The sequence below is a fragment of the Sceloporus undulatus genome, chromosome 2 (assembly GCF_019175285.1).
Source record: "Sceloporus undulatus isolate JIND9_A2432 ecotype Alabama chromosome 2, SceUnd_v1.1, whole genome shotgun sequence".
In the NCBI taxonomy this organism is placed as follows: domain Eukaryota; kingdom Metazoa; phylum Chordata; class Lepidosauria; order Squamata; family Phrynosomatidae; genus Sceloporus; species Sceloporus undulatus.
Window position 1 is genome coordinate 194,437,176 of NC_056523.1, and position 21,360 is coordinate 194,458,535.

General features: G+C 43.0%; 2 protein-coding genes across 3 annotated transcripts in view; both read right to left on the reverse strand.

The window, feature by feature from the left end:
• Positions 1–21,360, reverse strand: part of ALKBH7 (alkB homolog 7) — a 511,499-nt gene that overhangs the window by 67,906 nt on the left and 422,233 nt on the right. The gene's annotated exons all lie outside the window — the stretch shown is intronic.
• Positions 15,957–21,360, reverse strand: part of MISP3 (MISP family member 3) — a 23,124-nt gene continuing 17,720 nt past the window's right edge. For both annotated transcript variants that reach the window (XM_042455720.1, XM_042455721.1), the window contains one exon: positions 15,957–17,418. In XM_042455720.1, the coding sequence (XP_042311654.1) occupies positions 17,323–17,418 (96 nt within the window). In that variant the 3' untranslated portion in view covers positions 15,957–17,322. The remainder of the gene's footprint in view (positions 17,419–21,360) is intronic.

Sequence of the window (21,360 nt, forward strand, 5' to 3'; positions counted from 1 at the left end):
GTCCTCCATTAGGAGCATGACTAAAAGAAGCATGGTCACTGCGCAAATACAGTGATATCGGAAATGTAAAAATATGTGCATTAATGCTTCTTTGTGACACTTTAATGACGGGTTTTGTGCTGTGTTGTTTGAAATCATTTCACAGTAATTACACCATTTTTCCAGGATATTCACGGGATAAACGGTCCTGATTTCCTTCGTGTGATAAACTCCTTAACTAGCGCAGACCAATTGAAGGACTAGACCAGGTTCCCATTGATTCGGTGCATTTACCCTAGTTGGTTTTATGCCCCCCAAAATTATTTCCACCACTGAGTGGTTCATAGGAAGGCTCACAGGATTTGACATGACAATCCAGTGTTAATACACAATCTGTGTGTATACTGCTGTGAATACTTTCCAGAATTCGTACACACATACAATCCTATCATTAAGTGCTCCTGGCCCTTGGCTTTATAGTGGTTGCTTTCAAATGCATTATTATCTCACACCCAAAGCCTGCATTTCCATTTCCATCCAGACAGCGGCAGAGTAATGTTCGGCCAACAAGAGGCAAGGGAAGTCGCTTGGCCTAAAAGATGGACAGATTGCACCTCTCCCTTCGCGGGCATACCAATAAATCACTTTAGCCAAGTATTGCAGCAACATGTCTTTCTATAAATTGTGCACAAATATTCCTTTACATTTGGCATTACTTTAGGCACAGGGGAACACTTAATTCTGGCAGTTGTAAAACCAAGCTGCTTTTTGAAGCTTGGGGTGCATCTATACTGTAAAAACAATGCAGTTTGACACCATTTGAACTTTCACGGCTCCATCATACAGAGCACTGGGATTTGTAGTTTTGTGAGGCACCCGCAGTCTTTGGCAGAGAAGGCTAAAGACCTTGGCTGTAACAAGAAGAATTTAGGTTATAACAAAATAAAAGCTAAAAACATGCATATAAATATACATTCATGCTTCTTAGTCATGCTCAAAATGGAAGACATTTTGGAATTCCTCCTGGACAGAAGGTTGAAATGTAGGGCATGTCCTGGAAAAGGAGGGCCTCTGGTCACTCTGGCCATGGCTACAGCATCCTGACAAATCCTGGGCTGTGCAGTTTAGGGAAGAGTACTGAGAATCCTCAGCCAGAGAGCTCTAGTACCACACCAGACTACAATTCCCAGATTCTGTAAACTATGGGGTTATTCAAATGATGAAAATAATCCCATCAGAATCTGGGTTGAGTGTTGCCGTTCACATCCACTTTGAATGCATCTGATTAAGTTTGGGGAGCTGGGCTGCCAAAAAACCCACTAATAATCGATGTCTGGGATGGGGGAGTGTCTGAGTTTTTCTAAAATATTTGTATTGTTGGCTGTGTGAATAACCGATAACGATAAAGCCAGGATAATACTCTGCATGCCTTGAATGTGCTTTGAATACGTTCGCATCATTGACTCCGTCTTTGAGTGCTGACACATATGAGCAACCAAACTTGCAGAGATTCTCGTAGATGCAGTTCCATATTGTGAACAAGAAGCCTGGAATGCATGAGTGAGATTACAGTGGACCCTTGTTATACGTTGGGGTTTGGTTCCAAGATCCCCCGTGGATAACAAAATCTGTGTATGCTCAAGTTCCATTAAATATAATGAAATAGCAAAATGGTGTCCCTTATAAAAGAATGGAAAATATTGATATTTTAAATTTATACTTTTTTGAACATTTTCAAACATGGATGCTTGAATCCATGTATAAAAAATCAGTGTATAAGAAGGGCCGACTGTATTTGCATAGTTGTGCTACAAAAAATCATGTGTGAATGACCACTCAAGGGAGTACATCGCGCCCGCGCCATACGCGGGCACGCCATACGCAGCCTTGAGCATACGCGCTCAAGCCGCGAGGCGTGCGCAGGGCGGAAGGGGCGGTGCGTCCCATTCAATTGAATGGGCGCGCACGCCCGTTGCGCCCCACACGCGCCCTCGCCGCCACACACGAGCCCCATTGTTTCCAATGGGGCTCGAGAATAGGCGGCATTCGCCTTACGCGGAGGAATCTGGAACGTAAGGGAAGGATGGACTGTAAAATGAAATTGTAGTGCTATAATTGTAGTAAGTGAAAAAGCCCCAGGTGCTAACTGCGGATGAGCAACTTTCAGGACCTGCTGCTCTACCTTTTTATGATTCTGCATCTTTAAACCAACCTTAGGTTGGATAGACCTTCACATATAGGAAAACACCTTCAGGCAGAGGACCATCATCTTGCATCACTCCAGACGGAGTACTCTTTATCTGAAATAAGGCACAGGGCCACCCTACAAATAGAGAGGTATTGCACCCAACTCTCCCTCAAAAGTGCCCCACACCTGTGTTATCTCAACAAACACAGATTTAAATATGCATGTTTCCCAAAGGTCATGCTGCCCTTGCTGAACAGCTGGGATAAATCTGTCTGCCTATTTCCCTGTATTCTCTCCATAAATTAAATGCCCAGGGCGTGCATTGCCTAGTTGCCTCCCATAAATAAGGGCAACAGTTTCAGGGAAGGCCATCCTTTGAGTGTTTCCATCATGGGACATAATCCCAGCTGCAAGCCTCTTTGTTCTCCCAGTTCCATTCAAGGACAAAAGATCTCAGAACAGAAGTTGGATTTCTCTTTGGCTGTAAATCCAGGACAAGGGAAGTAACGTTGTGGTGCAGACTTCTCCCCACATACCATGTAACAATTCCTAGAAAGGAGAACAAAAAAAAAGGTTCCTTCAGATGGTAGGAGTTCCTTGTCTGTTGCTGTATGTTCTGTCCTGGCGAGGAACACAGTGGTGATCTCAAATATATGTTGCTGAAGGAGAGAGATGCACTTTCCAAGCAGAGTTGCCAGAATAAAAACTGTACTTTTAACAGTTGTGTCAAAGGGGAAATTTGAGCAGTTGATGCGTGTCACAAAATAAAGTTGCAAGCAACACCGGCTAAAATCTTTGCAACCCTTACTGGTACAGGAGCCATCTCCAGATTTCAGTCTGGTATCCATAGCACATATTGCACATGTATTAAAGAAGACATACCTTTGTGGTTAATAACACAACTGAGGTCAAAATAAAGTTGATGGGATATCCTGACATTTTGTTGTTGAAGGTAGATTACAAGATGGAATGCCAACACCAGTTATGTCCAGAAACTGGCCAGACTGATAGGAGCACCTCAACTAAACACAGACAAGATCCAGTTGTCCATGTTTGTCTGAGGTTCACCTCTATATTCTGTGGTTAATATTAGAGTCCTGAGAAGCTTAAAAGCTTCCACACTGCTTTGTAGTTTGGGATTTTACTAACCTTTGAGGTTGGCCCCAAACGTAAAAACTTCCCCAGGCATTAAATGGCTTCTTATCAACTAATCGGCTGAGAAAGCAGAAAACATTTATGGGCCAGGTTGGTCACATTTGGCCCACAGGCCCTCATTTCTGATTTAGTGGTTGGGCTCTGAGAGAATGATCTTCCTGATACACTCCAAGGAGAGTTGGTGCTCCTTGTTGTTGGTGTTGATGTTGTGTGTCTTCAAGTTGTTTCTGACTTATGGCAACCCTAAACCGACCGTATCATGGGATTTTCTTGGCCAGTTCCTTTAGAACAGGTTTGCCATTGCCATCCTCTGAGGCTGAGAGACCGTGACTTGCCCAAGGTGACCCAGTGGGTTTTCATAGCTGAGACGGGATTCAAAACTTGGGCTTCCAGTGTCCTAGTCCAGTGCTCAAACAACTACACCACACTGGCCCTCAACAGCCTGCTTTTCAATCCATCTCCCATTAAAGATTTTAACTTAGGTTTGGCCAACCATGTGCCTGTCAAACATCTTGGATTAAAGACCATGATAACTGGGAATGATGGCAATGATGTTTGAAAATCTCTAGAACAGAGTTTCATGACCAGAGGCTGTTAGAAGTTTTACATGAGTTCACGATTCAAAACAAAAAGCAGAAACACTTTTTGTAATTATAGATATACAATGCACCCTCCACATTTGCTGGGGTTAGGGGTGAAGGACCCTTGTGAATGTGGAAAAACTGCAAATAAATAAATAAATAAATACTAAGAGAACACCTCTCTAGGAATCTCCAAGTCCTTCAGTGCAACCCTCTGGTTAACATCTGCCAGAATTTGACCATAGAATCATGCTATAAATGCCTAGAGAAGTCTTTCGTCTAGCAGCTTCTAGGACTGGTTATCCAGCAGAACTCTGTAGTCAACTTCTGATAGAACCAACTCATCCTACCAGGCCAAGGCTAAAGTAACTCTTGGAAGAGCTCAGTGCAGATCCAAGAAATTGCTAGAAACAGTCCATCAAAAGAATGGAATCAGTAGACACAATGGCGACTACGACTGGCAAAAACCCAAGGGGCTATATTGTGAGAACACATGTTTCTTTAGACCAGTCTGGAAGACCCCAAAATAAGCATTCTGAAAAAACTACTAGATGGGTGGCCAGTCTTATAGTCTGTCTGACTTCAGGATGGGGAAAAGGAGCCATTATCCCATTTGCCTTGGTAATAGCAGCCTGTCCCAAAGCAGGGTGATCAGGTGTCTTGTCCTCCACAAAGGAGGACAAGACACCACAAAATGTAGGGCATTCAAGAAAAATGGAAGAAATTTCAAAATCAAAGCTAAACATACTAATATAACTATAAATTCATTCCATATGATTTATTTGTAGCTATATTACACAACCTGTACAATCTTATGTACTCAGCAGTATTTTTCTGATGAACTTATCTTTGTTAAAATGCCTTGTTGATGCAATATACCTATGGAACTTTGAGCAAGACAAATGGTTAAAAGTGCACTTTATTAGCAACAAATCCTTGACTGAATCTGCATTTAAATTATTTCTTTCATTTGTCCATTGAGCTGAAAATAAGGGGGGGGGGCTTTGTTTTGTCCTCAAGCAGCCCATTGCCTAACATGCTTCTGTCCTTTTCTCCTCCAAGAAACAAGCCTGTCCTGAGTTCTGGGTGCAAGTCTTGGCTGTTGCCCTTCTAGGAAAAAAGAACTTGAGAGGGATCCAGCCTAACCCTCTACGGTATTTGCATTGAAGGCAGTCTGCCAAGTAGACGCATTTCTTGAAGGGGAATACCAAACATGGTATTACTCAGTAGGCTTCTTAGTCATGCTCAAAATGGAGGGCATTTTGGAATTCCTCCTGGACAGAAGTTTAAAATGTAGGACATGTCCTGAAAAAGGAGGGCTTCTGGTCACCCTGGACCAAAGGTGTAAAACTCTGAAAGGTGGAGAGGAAGTTGTAAACCCTTTTCATACTCATGCACAGATGATAAGAATTAAACCCTCCAAAAAATTGGTGCAGTTACTCCTTGGACCTTATCACACTTGATGAATCCTGTGCAGAAATGGGATTTTAAAAGAAGAAAAAACCTGAAAATGTGGGATATTTTTGAGAAATATTGCACCAAAGAGCAATAACATGAAAATAAAGCAAATGGAAAGTCGACAAAGCTGACACCTTTTTACTTTTGGGAAGTTCCTGAAAGTAAAAAAGTGTCGGTTTATTTTATTTTCACTTTATTGCTCTTTGGAAGAAACATCATCTGAAAAATCTCCCACATTTGTGTTTTTTTTCTACTTTTCTGCCCGGGATTTGTCTAGTGTGATAAGGTCTTATGATACTTTTTAAATGAAGAGGGACTAAGTACCAATGGTTACTTGAGTTGTTTTTGAAATCAGCCTAGGATCTCACGCTAACACCTGTTTCAGATGGGCGTTACAAGAGAAAAACCTTTATATTTGTGTACTAATGTGTCTTGCGGTACAAAGGTTATGGAAAAGCTGCACTGGTATGTGTTTGGCTGCTTTCTATGCAGAAGCAAAGCAAATAGTTTGGTTTCTACCTAGATTAAGGAAACACCTGAACCACATATTTACAGTGTTTTCCTTCTCTCTCGAGAACCTTGGAAACTACAGTCAGCCTTCTGTATCCACGGATATTTTATCCATGGATTCAAGCATCCACAGCATACAGGTATTTCGAGATATATAAATTCCAAAGAGCAAACCTTGATTTTGCCATTTTATATAAGGAACACCATCATACTATGCCACAGTATTCAATGAGACCAAGGGCCCATTGTACAGTTTTGTGATGCAGGGATCAAGTGGAAGAATCCAGATTGCTTTCCCCGAATCACAATTCCAAGGATTCTTTAAACCAGTTAAACTGGGATGGGTTTGCAGTGTGCATATACCCTCTCACTTCTTTTTCACTAGTTCAGCAGAACAGCCAGTATTTACTCTTACAGCAGCGTATCTTTATGACACTTTTATATACCTTTCTTACCTTTTTAATTGTCATGACTCCATCCTAAAGAATCCTGAGATTTCTCATTAAAATTTTCTGTTGGAGAGTGATGGTGTATTCCTCTGAACTACAGTTCTCAAAGTACCCTTAGAAGAGAAGAGTTGAGACTTAAACCGGTTTAATTCTATAGTGCTGATAGTGTATCCTGTCCCCTTTAACATTGAACAGTTGCAGTGCTGTGCTTCTTTCTTATGGAATCCTGCGATTTGCAGTTTTTGTTGTTTTGTTGTTTGTTGATATCTCTGTGGATGAGACATCTTTAAGTCTGCCTATCCTCCATTGCTCTGTTCAGGTCCTGCAAACTCATACTTGTGGTCTCTTTAACAGAGTCCATCCGTCTGGATGTGGTCTTCCTCTCTTTCTGCTTCCCTCCACCTTTCCTAGCATTATTTTCTTTTCCAGTGATTTATGCCTTCTCGTGATGTGGCCAAAGTACAAAAGCCTCACCTTAATCATCTTGGCTTCCAGGGAGATTTCCTGCTTGATCTGTTCAAGGATCCAGTTGTTTGACTTTTTAGCCATCCATGGCATCCTTAGCATTCTTCTTCAGCACCACATCTCAAATGAATTTATTTTCTTCCTATCTTCTTTCTTAACTGTCCAGCTGTCACATCCGTACATGGTAATAGGGACTACAGTGGCTTGTACAATTCTGAGTTTCATGCTCAGTGGTATATTGTTATTCTTTAGGATCTTCTCTAGTTCTTTCATAGCTGCCCTTCCCATTTCCAGTCATGATTTCTTGACTGCAGTCTCTGTTCTGATCAATGTTTGATTCAAAGTATGGGAACTCTTTTACTATTTCTATTTCTTCATTGTCTAGGTTGAATTTGTGTAGCTCCTCCATGGTCGTCATTTTTGTTTTCTTTATGTTCAGCAGTAAGCCTGCCTTTGCACTTTCTTCCTTGAAATTCCTTAGTAATTGTTTTAGGTCTGTGATGTTTTCTGCTACTACTATGGTGTCATCTGCATATCTTAGGAGGCATTCACACTCACTTTTTTGTCCCGAAGAGATCCAGATCACTGCTTTGAAGCAATACCGGATTGGTGTTCCCATTATGTTTTAGGTTACCAAAACTTTCTGAGGCATTTTCTGTGCACCACAATTCAAAAAGGACATTGAGAAACTGGAGCGTGTCCAAAGGAGGGCGACTAAAATGGTGAAGGGTCTGGAAACCATGCCCTATGAGGAACGCCTTAGGGAACTGGGGATGTTTAGCCTGGAGAAGAGAAGGTTAAGAGGTGATATGATAACCCTCGGAGTGTGGTGGAGTTTCCTTCCTTAGAGGTTTTTAAACAGAGGCTGGATGGACATCTAATGGGGTGCTTTGATTTAGATTTCCTGCATGGCAGGAGGTTGGACTGGATGGCCCTTGCGGTCTCTTCCAACTCTATGATTCTATGATTCTAACCCAGCACCTCTCAGAGATGTGAGAGCCAGGCAAACTGGCAGGAGGAAGAGGCAGGAGAAAATTACTCCCTCCTTTGCACACACACACACACACCCCCACCAGGAGCCCCAGGGAAAGTTGAACTTATGGCTTAGTGGTTTGAGTGTTGGACTATGATTCCCCACTTGGCCATTTAAGCCCACTGGGTGACCCATTGGGCAAGGCACATTCTCTCAGCCTCAGAGAATGGCCATGGCAAATCCCTTCTGAAGAAATGTTGCCAAGAAGACTCCATGATATGAGCCCATAAATAAAAAATGACAAAGGCACACAACAACAACAACTGATCACTCTGCCACTACACTAGGTGAACTTGGGTGAGTCACACTATCTCAAAGGGTGGCCATGGCAAATCCCTCTTAAGAAACCTTGCCAAGAAAACTGGTTGTATGGTTGCCATCAGTTGGAAACGAAGGCAAACAACACACAAACACACACACAGAGCAGTGCCAACCCCCCCAACATAAATTGAGAAACATTTTGGAATTCCTCCTGGTTGAAAGGGAGGACATGTCTCGGAAAAGGAGGACATCTGCTCACCCTGTTTCTGACTTATGGCAACCTACCACAGATGTTTCTTTGTTCAGAAGTGGGGTTGCCCTTGCCTTCCTCTGAACTTTGCCCAGGAGGTTGAAATGGAGGACAGATCCTGAGAAAGGAGGACCTCTCTTCCCCTACGCCCAAGCCATCCACTCTCTTTTCCCCATGCCCATCCATTGCCCAGTCTCTCTTGCCACCACCTTGCCAGCCAATCTTTGTCCATCCCCCCTGTTGCCCAATCCTATTAAATCCCATTATTATTATTATTATTATTATTATTATTATTATTATTATTATTATTATTATCCTATGCTCCAAATTGATTCATCAGTAGTGCCTTCACATTGGTGGCGATGCAGATCTTTTAGGAAAATATGTGAAAAAAACCTTGATATCCCAGGTAAAGTGGGTTTTTGGGGGGCCCCCCCCCCCCCCAAACGGCACTGAGTGCATTTGGGGCCAGTGTGAATGTCTAGGAAATTACCCTTAGATTGCAGTTTAGGGACGAGCATTTAATATCTTCAATCAGAGAGATCTAGTGCCTTACCAAACTACAAATCCCTGGATTCAGCCATTGCAATTAAAGTGGAATCTGAATGCTAGCGTGAAAGGGCCATGTGCAGATCTTTCTGGCAAAGAAGTCTAAACACAAATCCCAGGATTAGAGATATGTATAACAGACCTCTAAGGATTGTGATGGCGACACACTGGTGTGCATACAGACCAAGGAACTTAGGCCCTATTCAGATGGTGAAAATAATCCAGGATGAATCTGGGTTGAATCTCTGTTGTTCACATGCATCCTGAATGCACCCTATTAAGTTGGGGAGGGGGTGTTGCCCAAAAAACACACTTAACCTGGGATAATTGATACCATTTTTTCGCCTCCAGTTTAAAAAAAATTGCATCATTGGTAGTGTGAATAATGCAAATAAACCCAGGATAATTCGGGAGTAAATTCTGCATGCCTTGAAAGTGTTTTGAATACATTTGCATAATCAATTCCATGTCTATTCAAGTCCTGGCACGGTGAGCAACCAAACTCCCAGAGATGTGCATAGATGCTGATCCATAGTATGAATAACAAATCCAAAATGCATGAGTGAGGTCACTCGCATCTTTCTACTAAATCCCCCCAGATGTCTCAATGACCCCTTAGTGCATGAAGAATATCTAGAAAGTTGATGAAGTCAGTTCCTTCCCTCACTTGTTTAAACATTTCTTTGTTTGAACTTGCTAAATGTAATGAGAGCAAATGAGCTGAAAGCAAGCGAAGATGATTGTCAATGTTGTCCCACCCAGCCCTATTTCCTTCACCTTGGGGTGGGGGATGCTATTTGCCCAGAGAGAGATTAAGCATTGTTTACAGTCCCAGGTTCCCAGTATCTTCTGTCCCTGACATACTTTGGCTCAGAGATAAAAGAAAGAAAAGAGCCATTGTAGAGTTTCAGTGTGGATAAAGCAAGGCCTACAAAACCAGTAGCTTTGTTGTTGTTGTGTGCCTTCAGCTAGTTACTTATGACTTATGCCAACCCTATGCCAACCCTATCATGAGGTTTTCTTGGCAAGATTTGTTCAGAGGGGGTTTGCCGTTACCTTCCCCTGAGGCTGAGACAGTGTGATTTGCCCAAGTGTCAGATTGTTACACAAGATTTGATGTCTTAACCCCTCTGCCCCACCTGAGGGGGAGGGGACTAACTTTGGCTGAACACACTTCTTCCCAATCACTTCCAGATTGTGCTTAATTTGTTTGGCAGAGATACTGTTCTTTTTAGCTTTCTGGAAGGGGTGTCATAGGCCATTTGGGCACTGCGCCGGAGGTGCGTCATAATGGCCTGCGCCATCTGGAAGGGCACATGTCAAAATGGTGCCTGGGTGTCATTGTTAGGGCTTGAAGCATGCTCAGCCTTCATCCCACCCATAGGCCGGCACAAAATGTCAGTTTGTATAGCCCCTTGAAAGAAGCCACTTTTCACAGCTTCTTTTTGCTTCCTTCAGGGACCGGATTGGTGCCACTGCATACGTTTGCGAAAAGGGGTGGCTGCATGCCGCCCATCTGTATAGCCCCTAAGTCTTAATCTGTATCTTTGAATTCCCTTCTGAAGAAACATGCCAAGAAACCCCCAAGGTAGATTCATCTTAGGATCACATAAGTTGGAAATGACTTGAAAGCACAGGACAAAACAGAAGCAGAGTCTTCCATGTTAGTCTGTAAAATCAGTATGCAAAGAGATCTTGGAGCACCTTTGAGTTTGACCAAAAGAAAGAGGTTGGCAGCATGAGTTTTCCTAAGTTTAAGTCTACTTCCTCAGATGCATTTGGTGGAGTGGAAAGACTTCAGAGGGGGTTTGTCATCACCATCCTGAGGCTGAGAAAGTGTCATTTGCCCAAGCCCACGCAGTGGGTTTCATGGCCAAGCAGGGAATCAAACTCTGGTCTCCAGAGTCATAGTCTAATACTCAAACCACTACACTGGTTATCGATAATATATGGCCATCATGACCAGGAATAGCCACTGAAGGGCCAGCACATCCATGAGGCAGCATGGATCCCCCACATCATGGGAAGGATCAACAGAGAAGGTGAATTATGCACTGCTGCTGTGAGTCATGCAGGGGGACAGCACAGAACTGAGGCAAGTGTGATGGAAGAATGTGGTAAGTTGTCCTGGGTGTTGTGGGGCTTACGGTCAGTTCCACTTTTTGTTATGGCAGCTCTGAAATGTGTCAGCTTTTCAGATACCAGCACCTGTGACCTTCCAGAAAGTGGTTTTACCGGTCAAACCTGTAGTAGCATGAAAGTGGCAATGCAAACCTTTGTGCTGTTGCCCCCCTGCTTCCCCCTCTCTAGGCTGTTGAAACAGAAAATCCTTTCTAAGTGCAGTAAGCTAATAACCTTGTTATACTGTTCCTTTTGTTACCAGAAAACACAAGAATGATGAGGCCAAGGTAGCTCCTGCTTAGTGAATCATCCAGCTCCATTAATTATATTTTATTATACATAAAATGCCATGTGAATTCATCAGCACTGTATTGCTTACTCATCCCTGTTGTAGGCTCATCCTCCTAAATCAGGGTACCCAAATGTGGCTTGCCTGGTGTTGCAAGCCTACTAATCCCATTACACACCCGCCAAAATTTTGCACATGAAAACCGGGATATATGCTTCCAAGCAACATCGGAGTGGTCTAAATGTTAACAGTTATTAATGAATGTATGTAGAGATATCTTGTAGCACCTTTTGGACTAACTAAAGAAAGAAGTTGGCAGCATGAGCTTTCCTAGACTTAAGTCTACTTAATCAGATACATTTGGAATGTCTGCAAATGCATCTGAGGAAGTACTTAAGTCTAGGAAAGCTCATGCTGCCAATGTCTTTCTTTAGTTAGGAGATTATTGCACACCTCTTTTTACCTGATCCAGGCATGGGCTGGGCATGGGTTTAAATGGGTGAAAATGATATCTTATCACATGCCCCTGTGCCCAATTCGGCCGCATCGCATACCTGATCCGGACTCCTGGCGTACTTTTTGAAGAATGGAAAAGTATTGTTCTTCAAAAAGTATGCCAGGAGTCTGGATTGGGTACACAATGTGGCCAAAGTTGAGCATGGAGATGAACAATAAGACCCGTTTAAGCTTGCGCCCCAGCCCATGCCTGGACTGGGCAAAAAGAGGCATGCAATAATCTCCTTAGTCTCAAAGGTGCTACAAGATCTCTCTACATACTGATTCTACAGACTAACATGGTTATATCTTTGAATTCTACCAGTAATTAATGAAGGTGAACACACAGGCTAGGAGAGACTGATGCCGTTTGCTTTTGTCTGAGACTACTGGAAAAGGCATGATCCTGCCCCATCTTCTCCCCTCCACCCTGCTGAGTTAATGGAGTGCAAGTTACTTTTTGCACATTGAACTCAGTTTGCAGCAACTGAAGTAAGCTGGGGACAGTGGCAGAAGGAGAGAGAAACTGGGACATTTTAAAAGCAGCTGAAAAAGTGGGATGACAGATTGATCAAGAATGTCAGGTAACAGCAAACGACTGCAGCTTCTCCTAGCTTTCCTGTTTTTCCTCACTGATAACTATTGGCATCATGACCACTTTGATGTTGCTTGGCCACACGTATCCTGGTCTTTATCTGTGAAATGGCAGTGGGTACTGAGAAGCATTTTCCAACTCTTTCTTCCAGCAGCTAAACTTTCCTCTATCCTTTAAAGCAGTGCTTTCAGCTTATGTTAAAGTATAGAGCACAGCCTTAAAGGAAAGAGGAAGTTGACTAGCCAAAATTGCCTTGAGTACCAACCTGCCTATAAATAGGACTTTTTATATATAATAGTGGTACAATCCTGTTCTGCATCACATCTGCCATCTTGAGGGTGGTTTTCTTTATAATGATTGATAACCGGCTGTAATTATTTCCGCGTATATTACTTCAAGTATGTTAGCAAATAGTTTACACAGTTATAAAGATTATGAATAACATGAGAGAAAGGAACGAACGAATTAAAAGAAATGACGTTATTGATTAACCGGTTTTTTTGATGCAAAGGGACAACTTAAGTAACAAATACAACCAATGTGATGAATATAAATTGGAACTTCACCATTAACTTAATTTCAGAATTAAGTTGTTGACTATGTACTGTATTCACTGAATGGGAGACAGTACTATTTTGCATTTTTCAAATGGTTCTTTATTTAAAGCTTGGTTCTCCTGCTATTATTGTGCTCTTGGAAAGGTTTATTCAGAAAAGGGTTGCCGTTGTCTTCTTTAATATTGTAAGGATCTGAATTGCCCACGCCACCCAATGAGTTTCAATGGTTGAACAGGGATTCAAACATTGGACTGCCCAAGTCCTAGCTGAACACTAAAATTCCTTGTCCTCTTGGATTTTTGTAAAACTACTTCTTGGTTTCTGTTCATGCCTCAGAATTGGGGGGATTACAATGTGTAGTTCATAAGACTGAAACAATTTATTTTAGTTTATGACTAGATTGTGGTCATTTAGTTAATTCCAAGGTTAAAAGATTTAAAGCTAGCCAATAGTAAAGGCAGCTTGGAATTCACATGATTCTCCTGTGTTTCACACCAGACTCCACACATAGGCTCTTCAACTGTCCCAGGAAACCAAACTTTGGAGGCGTCCAGGAGAGGCAATTCTACTTTTTCAAATACCTAAAAAGGGGCAATACAGAGTCCAGTGGTGTTGTGGCCCGAAAACAGTCCATCCCAAGGTTCTCTAGGGAGTGGGAAAACAGTCTTGTGGGTGACACACAGCTACGTGGTTGTATTGTGCCCACCCTTGAATCAGCTGTTGTCACATTAAGGAAAGAACTGCTGTGTTTGGGAGTTCTTAGCGTCATTTCAAGGAAGAGGAGTGGGGATAAAAACAGACTGTGGAGATGATCACACGGGGTTTATCCCGTCCTTGTCCCATTCCTGTCCTGTCCTTCCTGCGCAACTCTGGGAAGGACTTTCAGATGACGTAGTGCAGATCCCATCATTAGCCCATCTGGGAAGCGTGAGTGACAGCGATTGCACAAAAGATGTTCAGATGACGTTGCAAAGCTCCCATCATTAAAGTGACCCTGGCTGGCATTTTTGCATTAACAGACATTCACGTTATTGCAGTGCCGCTTTAATGACAGGTTAATAGCGGGATCGGTGCTACAATTTGAAACCCTTTCACGCTATCACAGTCACGGACAGGTTACTGACAGGATAATGATGGGGAGCGATCCCATCCCTATCCCGTCTGTGTGTAATAAACTCATGGTTAGGTGCACTAACCACTGGATGCCCTGCAATTGTTCCTCCAGCTGTCTTGCTGCCCTATGTGGGAAGGAGATGTATCATCCTACTATGTGCTCCTTGGCATCTTTGCTATTCACATCACCAACCCATCCCACTATTGAGCTCTTAAGAATTACACACACTGTGGAGGGCAGTGCCAGCTGAATAAAACAGCCCCTAGACCCAACCAGGCTCAAATATCTGGCTCTTTGGGGACCCTGTGAAGATGGCCTCTAGAGGATAGCTTGGGCTACTTGTTCCAACAAAGCTTTCCATAGCGCTTGTGACTTTCCCAATATGTGGTTGTTGAGGGCTCGTATTCTGCTGTTTTAAACAGGTGCCTCAATTTGTCTACTTGGAGGGCTGCCTCTGCCACCTTGGCACATATCTGCCAATGGGCCTGATTTGTCAGGTATAGTCTTGGTTTGTCCTCCGACTTTTTGAGATACTTGCAGAGATTCCTAAACTTTAATTCTCCAGGTATTTTGGACTTCAACTCCCAGAAGCCCCAGCCACCATAGCCAACGTTCAGGAATCCTGAGAATTGAAGTTCAAAATGCCTGCAGAATCAAAGTTTGGGAATCATTGTGTCTCAGGTTCTTTTTTCTCCTCTCACTTTCCCTTTGTCCTCAGCTTATTTCAGGCTGGGTTCAAAGTGCAAAAGTAGTTTGTACCAGTTAACCCAGCAGAGGGGAGGGGAGAAGAGCCTCGCCCTTCCCAGTAGACTTAGGCTGCATCTACACTGCAGAATTAATGCCGTTTGACACCACTTCAACAGCCCTGTCTTGATGCTATGAAATTCTGGGATTTGTAGTTTGGTGAGATATTTAGTCTCCTCTATCTGAGAGCTCTGGTGCCACAACAGACTACAAATCTCAAGATGGAAGCATGATAGTTACAGTGGTGTCAATAATAATAATAATAATAATAATAATAATAATAATAATAATAATAGTTGTTGTTGTTTCTTTCCCTCCAAAATTGGGATTCAAAGTGGCTTACATTACAGTCTAAAAACACAATACAATAAAAATTTACAAGCTGCTTTAATCTTGCAGTGTGGCAGCAGCCAAAGGCAGAAGCAAATTTGCTGCAGCCTCTCCTTAACTTATGCGTTCTTCATTAATAACCTTTGCCATCTTGATCAAACTGATGATACCTGGCAGTACTTGTCTCTGTTTTCATCTTGGAAATGTTCGTGGGTATGCTATTTTCTGCTCTACCAGTCCTAATAGTCCTTAATAGACACCGCCCGGCACTATAGTATATTACTCTGTGACATTAAGAGTACTATGCATGTCTACTCAGAAGTACGTTTCACTGAATTTCTACCATTTAAATTTGAACAGAATTACAGTGTAATGGGGTACTCACATTGTACAGTTATAGCACTCTGATACCTCTAAGAGCTATGATTCCATCTTATGGGATTCCGGGGTTTAGGAAACAGTATTTATAATTTTCTAATTTTACAGCCTTAGAGTTTTCTGGTTGAGAATTCTCAGTCAGGACCTCCTGTACTTCCAAGTTTTAGTATTCCATAGGATGGAGTCATGATCATTAAAATGGCAACAAACTCCTATAAAGGTAGTGTGGATACACCTTAAGAGAGGTAAGGCTGGTACAGGAAGATTGTCTTAATATATACTTAATAACAGTCATTGACTATCATTTTCCCATATATTTGATAAAAATAAGTCGTTGCATTTTTGTTCAGAGACAGCTAAGTGTTTATGTCTTACTCAATCCATTTTTAGATCTCCTCTTTGCAATGTATTTCTAGCTCCCCTCCAACCCATCCTAAGAAAAATTCACTCAGCAGTTTTTACTCCTGTTTGACAATTTATTTTTTTAGGTTGCTTCTGGCACCTAGGTGGCTCAACTGCTCTTTATTTATTTTTTTCCAGTACTGAAGGAAACAAGCAATGCTTTGTCTAAAAAGTGCTAGAGGGTACTCTCTGTGTCCATTTCCCTGAGGCCAGTGAATCTTACAGCACTTACAAAAAGGCAACAATTTTGAAGTCACTCCTATTTGAATGGCATTTAATTCTGGCTGACATAGACAAAATCAAGCATCTCTTTTAACTGAAGGATTCTTGTTTTAGTGAACAAAAAACTCAGAGGCACGCTCCAGGGGAAAGTCATTTTTTTGCCTTGATTTGATTCATCCACAGGGAAATATGGAGCACATTACTGTTTGTGGTCTGTGCCTCCTATAAGACATTTTTTTTTGGTCCTGGAGGTTGCATATCCAAAGACAACACCACATGTGACATGTCAAATTTGATATACTAGAGGATAAAAAGTTTTTTACTGGAACTGGTGCTCTGATGTCACAGGGACCAAGGCTTTAGGGGATAAATCCTTTTTTGAACTATAATACACAGAATCCCTTACCTAGGGATTTTGGGAGTTCTAGTCCAAAGTGTAACTTCTCCAAGCTCTGAAATCATCTGAGGAGACATTACACAGACTTTTGGTCCTCTGTAACCAGTGAATGGCACCAACAGGGAAATGTTTTGGTGGGATTGGGCATTGATGACATAGGTCTGGGCCTTGGGAAACTTACTTGTTGGATTATCGCTCCCAGAATCCCCAGACAGAATGGGGATTAGGGGATTCTTGGATTTGTAGTCCAAAAAGTAACTTTCCCAAATTCTTTGTCCTGTTTGCTCTGTGCATTCAAGCATCCTAATAGCATGGCCAACAGTACCCCTGTGCACATATCTCACCAACAAATGCACCCATAAACCTCTCAGTGTGTCTGTTCAATACAAGTCAGATCTAGGGAAAACCTAGCACAGACCTGAATGGGAAAAGCGTTTGGAATGAGGCCTCAGTGTTCATCTAGATGTGTCTTTGTAAATGTAACACTAACACACACGCATTCATGCTTTGCATTTAGAAATGGCCCATTAGTTTCTTAATTCCAAAGAAAAACCTAGGAAAAAGACAGTCCACTATAAACATTATTTCATCCTGTAATCACCCTGCAGATATGCTTTTGATTTTCGGAGAGAAGTCAAATCAATATCTGAGTGAAATGAATACATGATTGACTTCAGGGGTATGCTCTCACACATGGCTTGCACAGGACTGGGGTAGGCATTGGAACCCTTTCTGCCCCATCCCATGTGTCTTATCACTGGAGATGAAACCCACTGCTTCTTCTTGCTGGGAAGATGTCCCTAATCCTCATTCTCCTGGTTGCCAACAGCCCCTGACTCCCAGCGTTGGATTAAGGCACTCCTCTGGCGACGAAGGATTCGAGGGCTTCTCTCTGGCTGTGGGGGTCAACGGAGAGAAAGGGGAGAGACAAAGGAAGGGAGTCAGTGAGCAATACTCCAGGGAGATTCCAGAAAGAAATACACAATATAACTATATTATATCCTTTCCGCAGATCATGAATAAATAGTTAAAAGACAACAATCACTTTATTCGGGGTTGTGCAAAGTACGTTTACAAGTCTCTCTGACAAGCTTCCAAAATTAAGGTCTGTCATGGCAATAGGTTGATATATGCTAACTGGTAATCCACACTTTAGTATATATATGGCGTGATGACCAGTAGATGCAAAGCAGAGATATAGGATGGGAGACACCTGGCTGAATGAAACTACAGTCCGTCCTCGCCTTATACGGGGGATCTGTTCCGAATCCCTCTGCGTAATGCGAATTCTGCCTATGCTCGAGCCCCATTGGAAACAATGGGGCTTGTGCGTGGCGGTGCGGGCGCACACAGGGTGCAACGGGCGCGCGCACCCATTCAATTGAATGGGACGCGCCGCCCCTTCCGCTCCGCGCGCGCCCCACAGCTTGAGCACGCATGCTCAAGGCCACATATGGCGCGCCCGCGTATGGCATGGGCGTGCTGTACGTGTGAAAGGGATCTAGGAGTCCAAGTAGACCATAAGTTGAACATGAGTCAACAGTGCAATGCGGCAGCTAACAAGGCCAATGCGATTTTAGGCTGCATCAATAGAAGTATAGTATCTAGATCAAGGGAAGTAATAGTGCCACTGTATTTTGCTCTGGTCAGGCCCCACCTGGAATATTGTGTCCAGTTCTGGGCACCACAATTAAAAAAGGACATTGAGAAACTGGAGCATGTCCAAAGGAGGGCGACTAAAATGGTGAAAGGTCTGGAAACCATGCCCTCCGAGGAACGACTTAGGGAGCTGGGGATGTTTAGTCTGGAGAAGAGAAGGTTAAGAGGTGATATGATAGCCCTGTTTAAATATTTGAAGGGATGTCATATTGATGAAGGAGCAAGCTTGTTTTCTGCTGCTCCCAGAGAACAGGACCCGGAACAATGAATGAATGAATGAAGCATGAAATGAGATGAATGAATGATGACTAGGGGCCCAAACAGACCGGCCAAAATAAAGCGCTTGGGTCACTTTGGAGGTATGCTGTTTAAATGTACATGCATCTTAAGAGGTCAGAAGCTGCGCCAAAGCTGCACACTCCAGTCCTCAGGCGCATACAGCATGCCTCCATAGTGACCCGAAGCAGCTTTATTTTGGCCTGTCTGTTCGGGCCCTTTATCATCCCGACCACAAATGCTATTTTAGAGTGTGCAATTCAAACTGTATTTAATTCCTCTAATAATGGATTCTATGTACCAGCTCACCCAACAGCTAAGGGAGAGCACAGAAGTAGCTCCCATCAATTTCCATTTGGACTTACACAGAAACTGTCCTGATAGATCACAACCCTGTAAGAAATGCACTTATCTCCGCTGCCCCTAAGAGTACACAATATTCCCTGCCTCTGGAAACAGCTGAAACAAGGGTTGGTTACTTTTCCTTGCATACCTCACACCCTCTTTTTTAAACAAAACCTCAATAGGACCCATTGTAATGCATTTAAATTTTGTATCCTTTCCACCTGATAGCAAAGGCAAGCAAATGGTACACAACAGTGAGAGTTGTTCTTACAATTCCTTGTGACTAAATTTCCCGTTAGTCAAATTGGGAAGACATCTGGCATTATTTTGTTTCATTTGCTTACGTATTGTAGGATTAAGAAAAAAACAAACACTGGCCATTCGCTTATTAAATCTACTTCATTTCAAGACAGTACAACAGAGCCCAGAGGTGGTTTAGGGTTTTGCGAACTGGACTATGATCTGGAGATCGGGTTCAAATCTTCACTGAGTCCGGAAACCCAAAGGGTGAACTTGGACAGGTCACACTCTGCAGCCTCAGAGGAAGGCAAAGACAACCTCCTTCTTGCCAAGAAAAACTTGTGATAGGCTCACACCTTAGGGTTCCATAAATCAGAAAGACTTGAAGGCACATGGCAACAGCAACCACAGAGCCTACTGCTCAGGATTGGGGAACCTTCCTAGAGCTCAGAAATTTTCATTTCTGGACTACAACTTGCAAAATTCTCCAGCCAACCTGGGAGTAGAGTTAAAAACTGAACTTTACAGTCTTCCACACAGTATCTAACCTGTTCCTTCATCTTGTACCTTCTTGTCCTACCTGTTGGGAAATGACCTGGACAAATGTTAGCCATGGGTCCAAGCACCAGTCCAAGGGACAGGTGTTGGTGCCATATGTGGGATACCAACATATACCCTCTTACAGAACTAGTTCATGGGCTGAAGCAGACTGTAAGGCTCCCTCTAGATTGCCTGTTAGTAAACCGAAAAGGACTCCTAGGCGGGTTACAAACCGCCAAAAAATACTTTGAATACGTATTAGGGTTAGGAAGGGGCGGTGCTTCCGCACCTCCCTAACCCTAATCGTAGTCATACGTACAAGATGGCGGCGCCCTTTCTACGGCGCCGCCATCTTTGCGTATCGGACGCACCAGCGTCCAGACGCGTCGGCCGCTGCTGACGTAGCGAGCGCGCCCCTGGCGCCTCGCTACGTCGCAACGCGACGCAAAAAGAAGCCCATTTGGGCTTCTTTTTCGGTCCGCGCGGGAGTCGGGCCGTTTGAAGGCTCCGGCCTCCCGCGGACCTTGGCGGCGGCGCCAGACGCTGCAAAGCGGCGGTTGTACCCCGCCATTGTATACATTAATGGGTGCATAGAGAGCAAATTTCAGCAGCTCTTCCCCCTAAATACTTATTTATACTTAAGATTTGTGTGACATTCAAACTGTATTCAAACTATATATTGATTGTTACCTAAATGTGTAACAAGCAAACCCTGCCAAAATACCATCTTCTGTGCAACCAATAAAGGCAGAGGAGCCTCTTCAGTTTTCAGTTGCAACAGAATAACCCATTTGTGTGAATTCGCAGATGACCATTCAAAGAAATATGGTTAAAGACAAGCAATCTGTCCTATCCCACTTAACACCAATTGAAATCCAGCTAAATGACAGTTGCATAGTTTCCAGCTCAGGTATCAAAATGTCTTATCCAGGCCTGTACATTAGGAGTAGACAGCAGAAAAGGGGTGTAGTTGTGGGAGGGGAGGATGAAAACCATTGCCCCTCTATGGCAACTCTGTCGTCCACCCCATGAAAAATTTCTCTCAGTCCTCAAATTTCTAACATTGCACTGAAAACTGTTCACATCTACACTTTTATCTTTGCTGTATTTGATTTCCTTGGTCAGTTTGCCTGCCCTTTTTCTTTGAATGCCGAACTCAATTTCTTAAAGCTTATGTTGGTTTCAGTTACTGCAACTATAGAAGTTGGAGGGTAAGTAACATTTTATTGGGGTGAAAGATTTTTTTATTTGGGGGAACAATGTTCTTATTTTGCCTCCTCCTACCCCTGCCCTGCTGCAGAATTCTCACATCTGTAAATTACTCTAATACAAACCTGAGAGGATAGCAGGGGTCTCTTAGTAATAGGCATGACTGATCTCTCCTGGGGGGCCCTGGCCCAGCTTTTCTTGTCAAGAATATTAGAATAACTCATTGGAGCACCAAGGCTCTTGAGGCCAATATTCTTTCAAGAATTCCAGCAGTGGGAACCAGGTGGTCATCAGAAACTAGGGGGGATCATGATGTACTTAAGACTTAGAATCATAGAATCATAGAGTTGGAAGGACGCATGGGGCCATCACGTCCAACCCCTGCCATGCAGGAAATCTAAATCAAAGCATCCCCAACAGATGATCACTCGCCTTGTTTAAACCTCTAAGGAAGGAGATCACTACACTCCGGAGGGAGTGTGTTCCACTGTCCAACAGCCCTGACTGTCCGGAAGTTCCTCTAATGTTGAGGTGGGAATCTCTTTTCCTAGAGACTTGCATCCATTGTT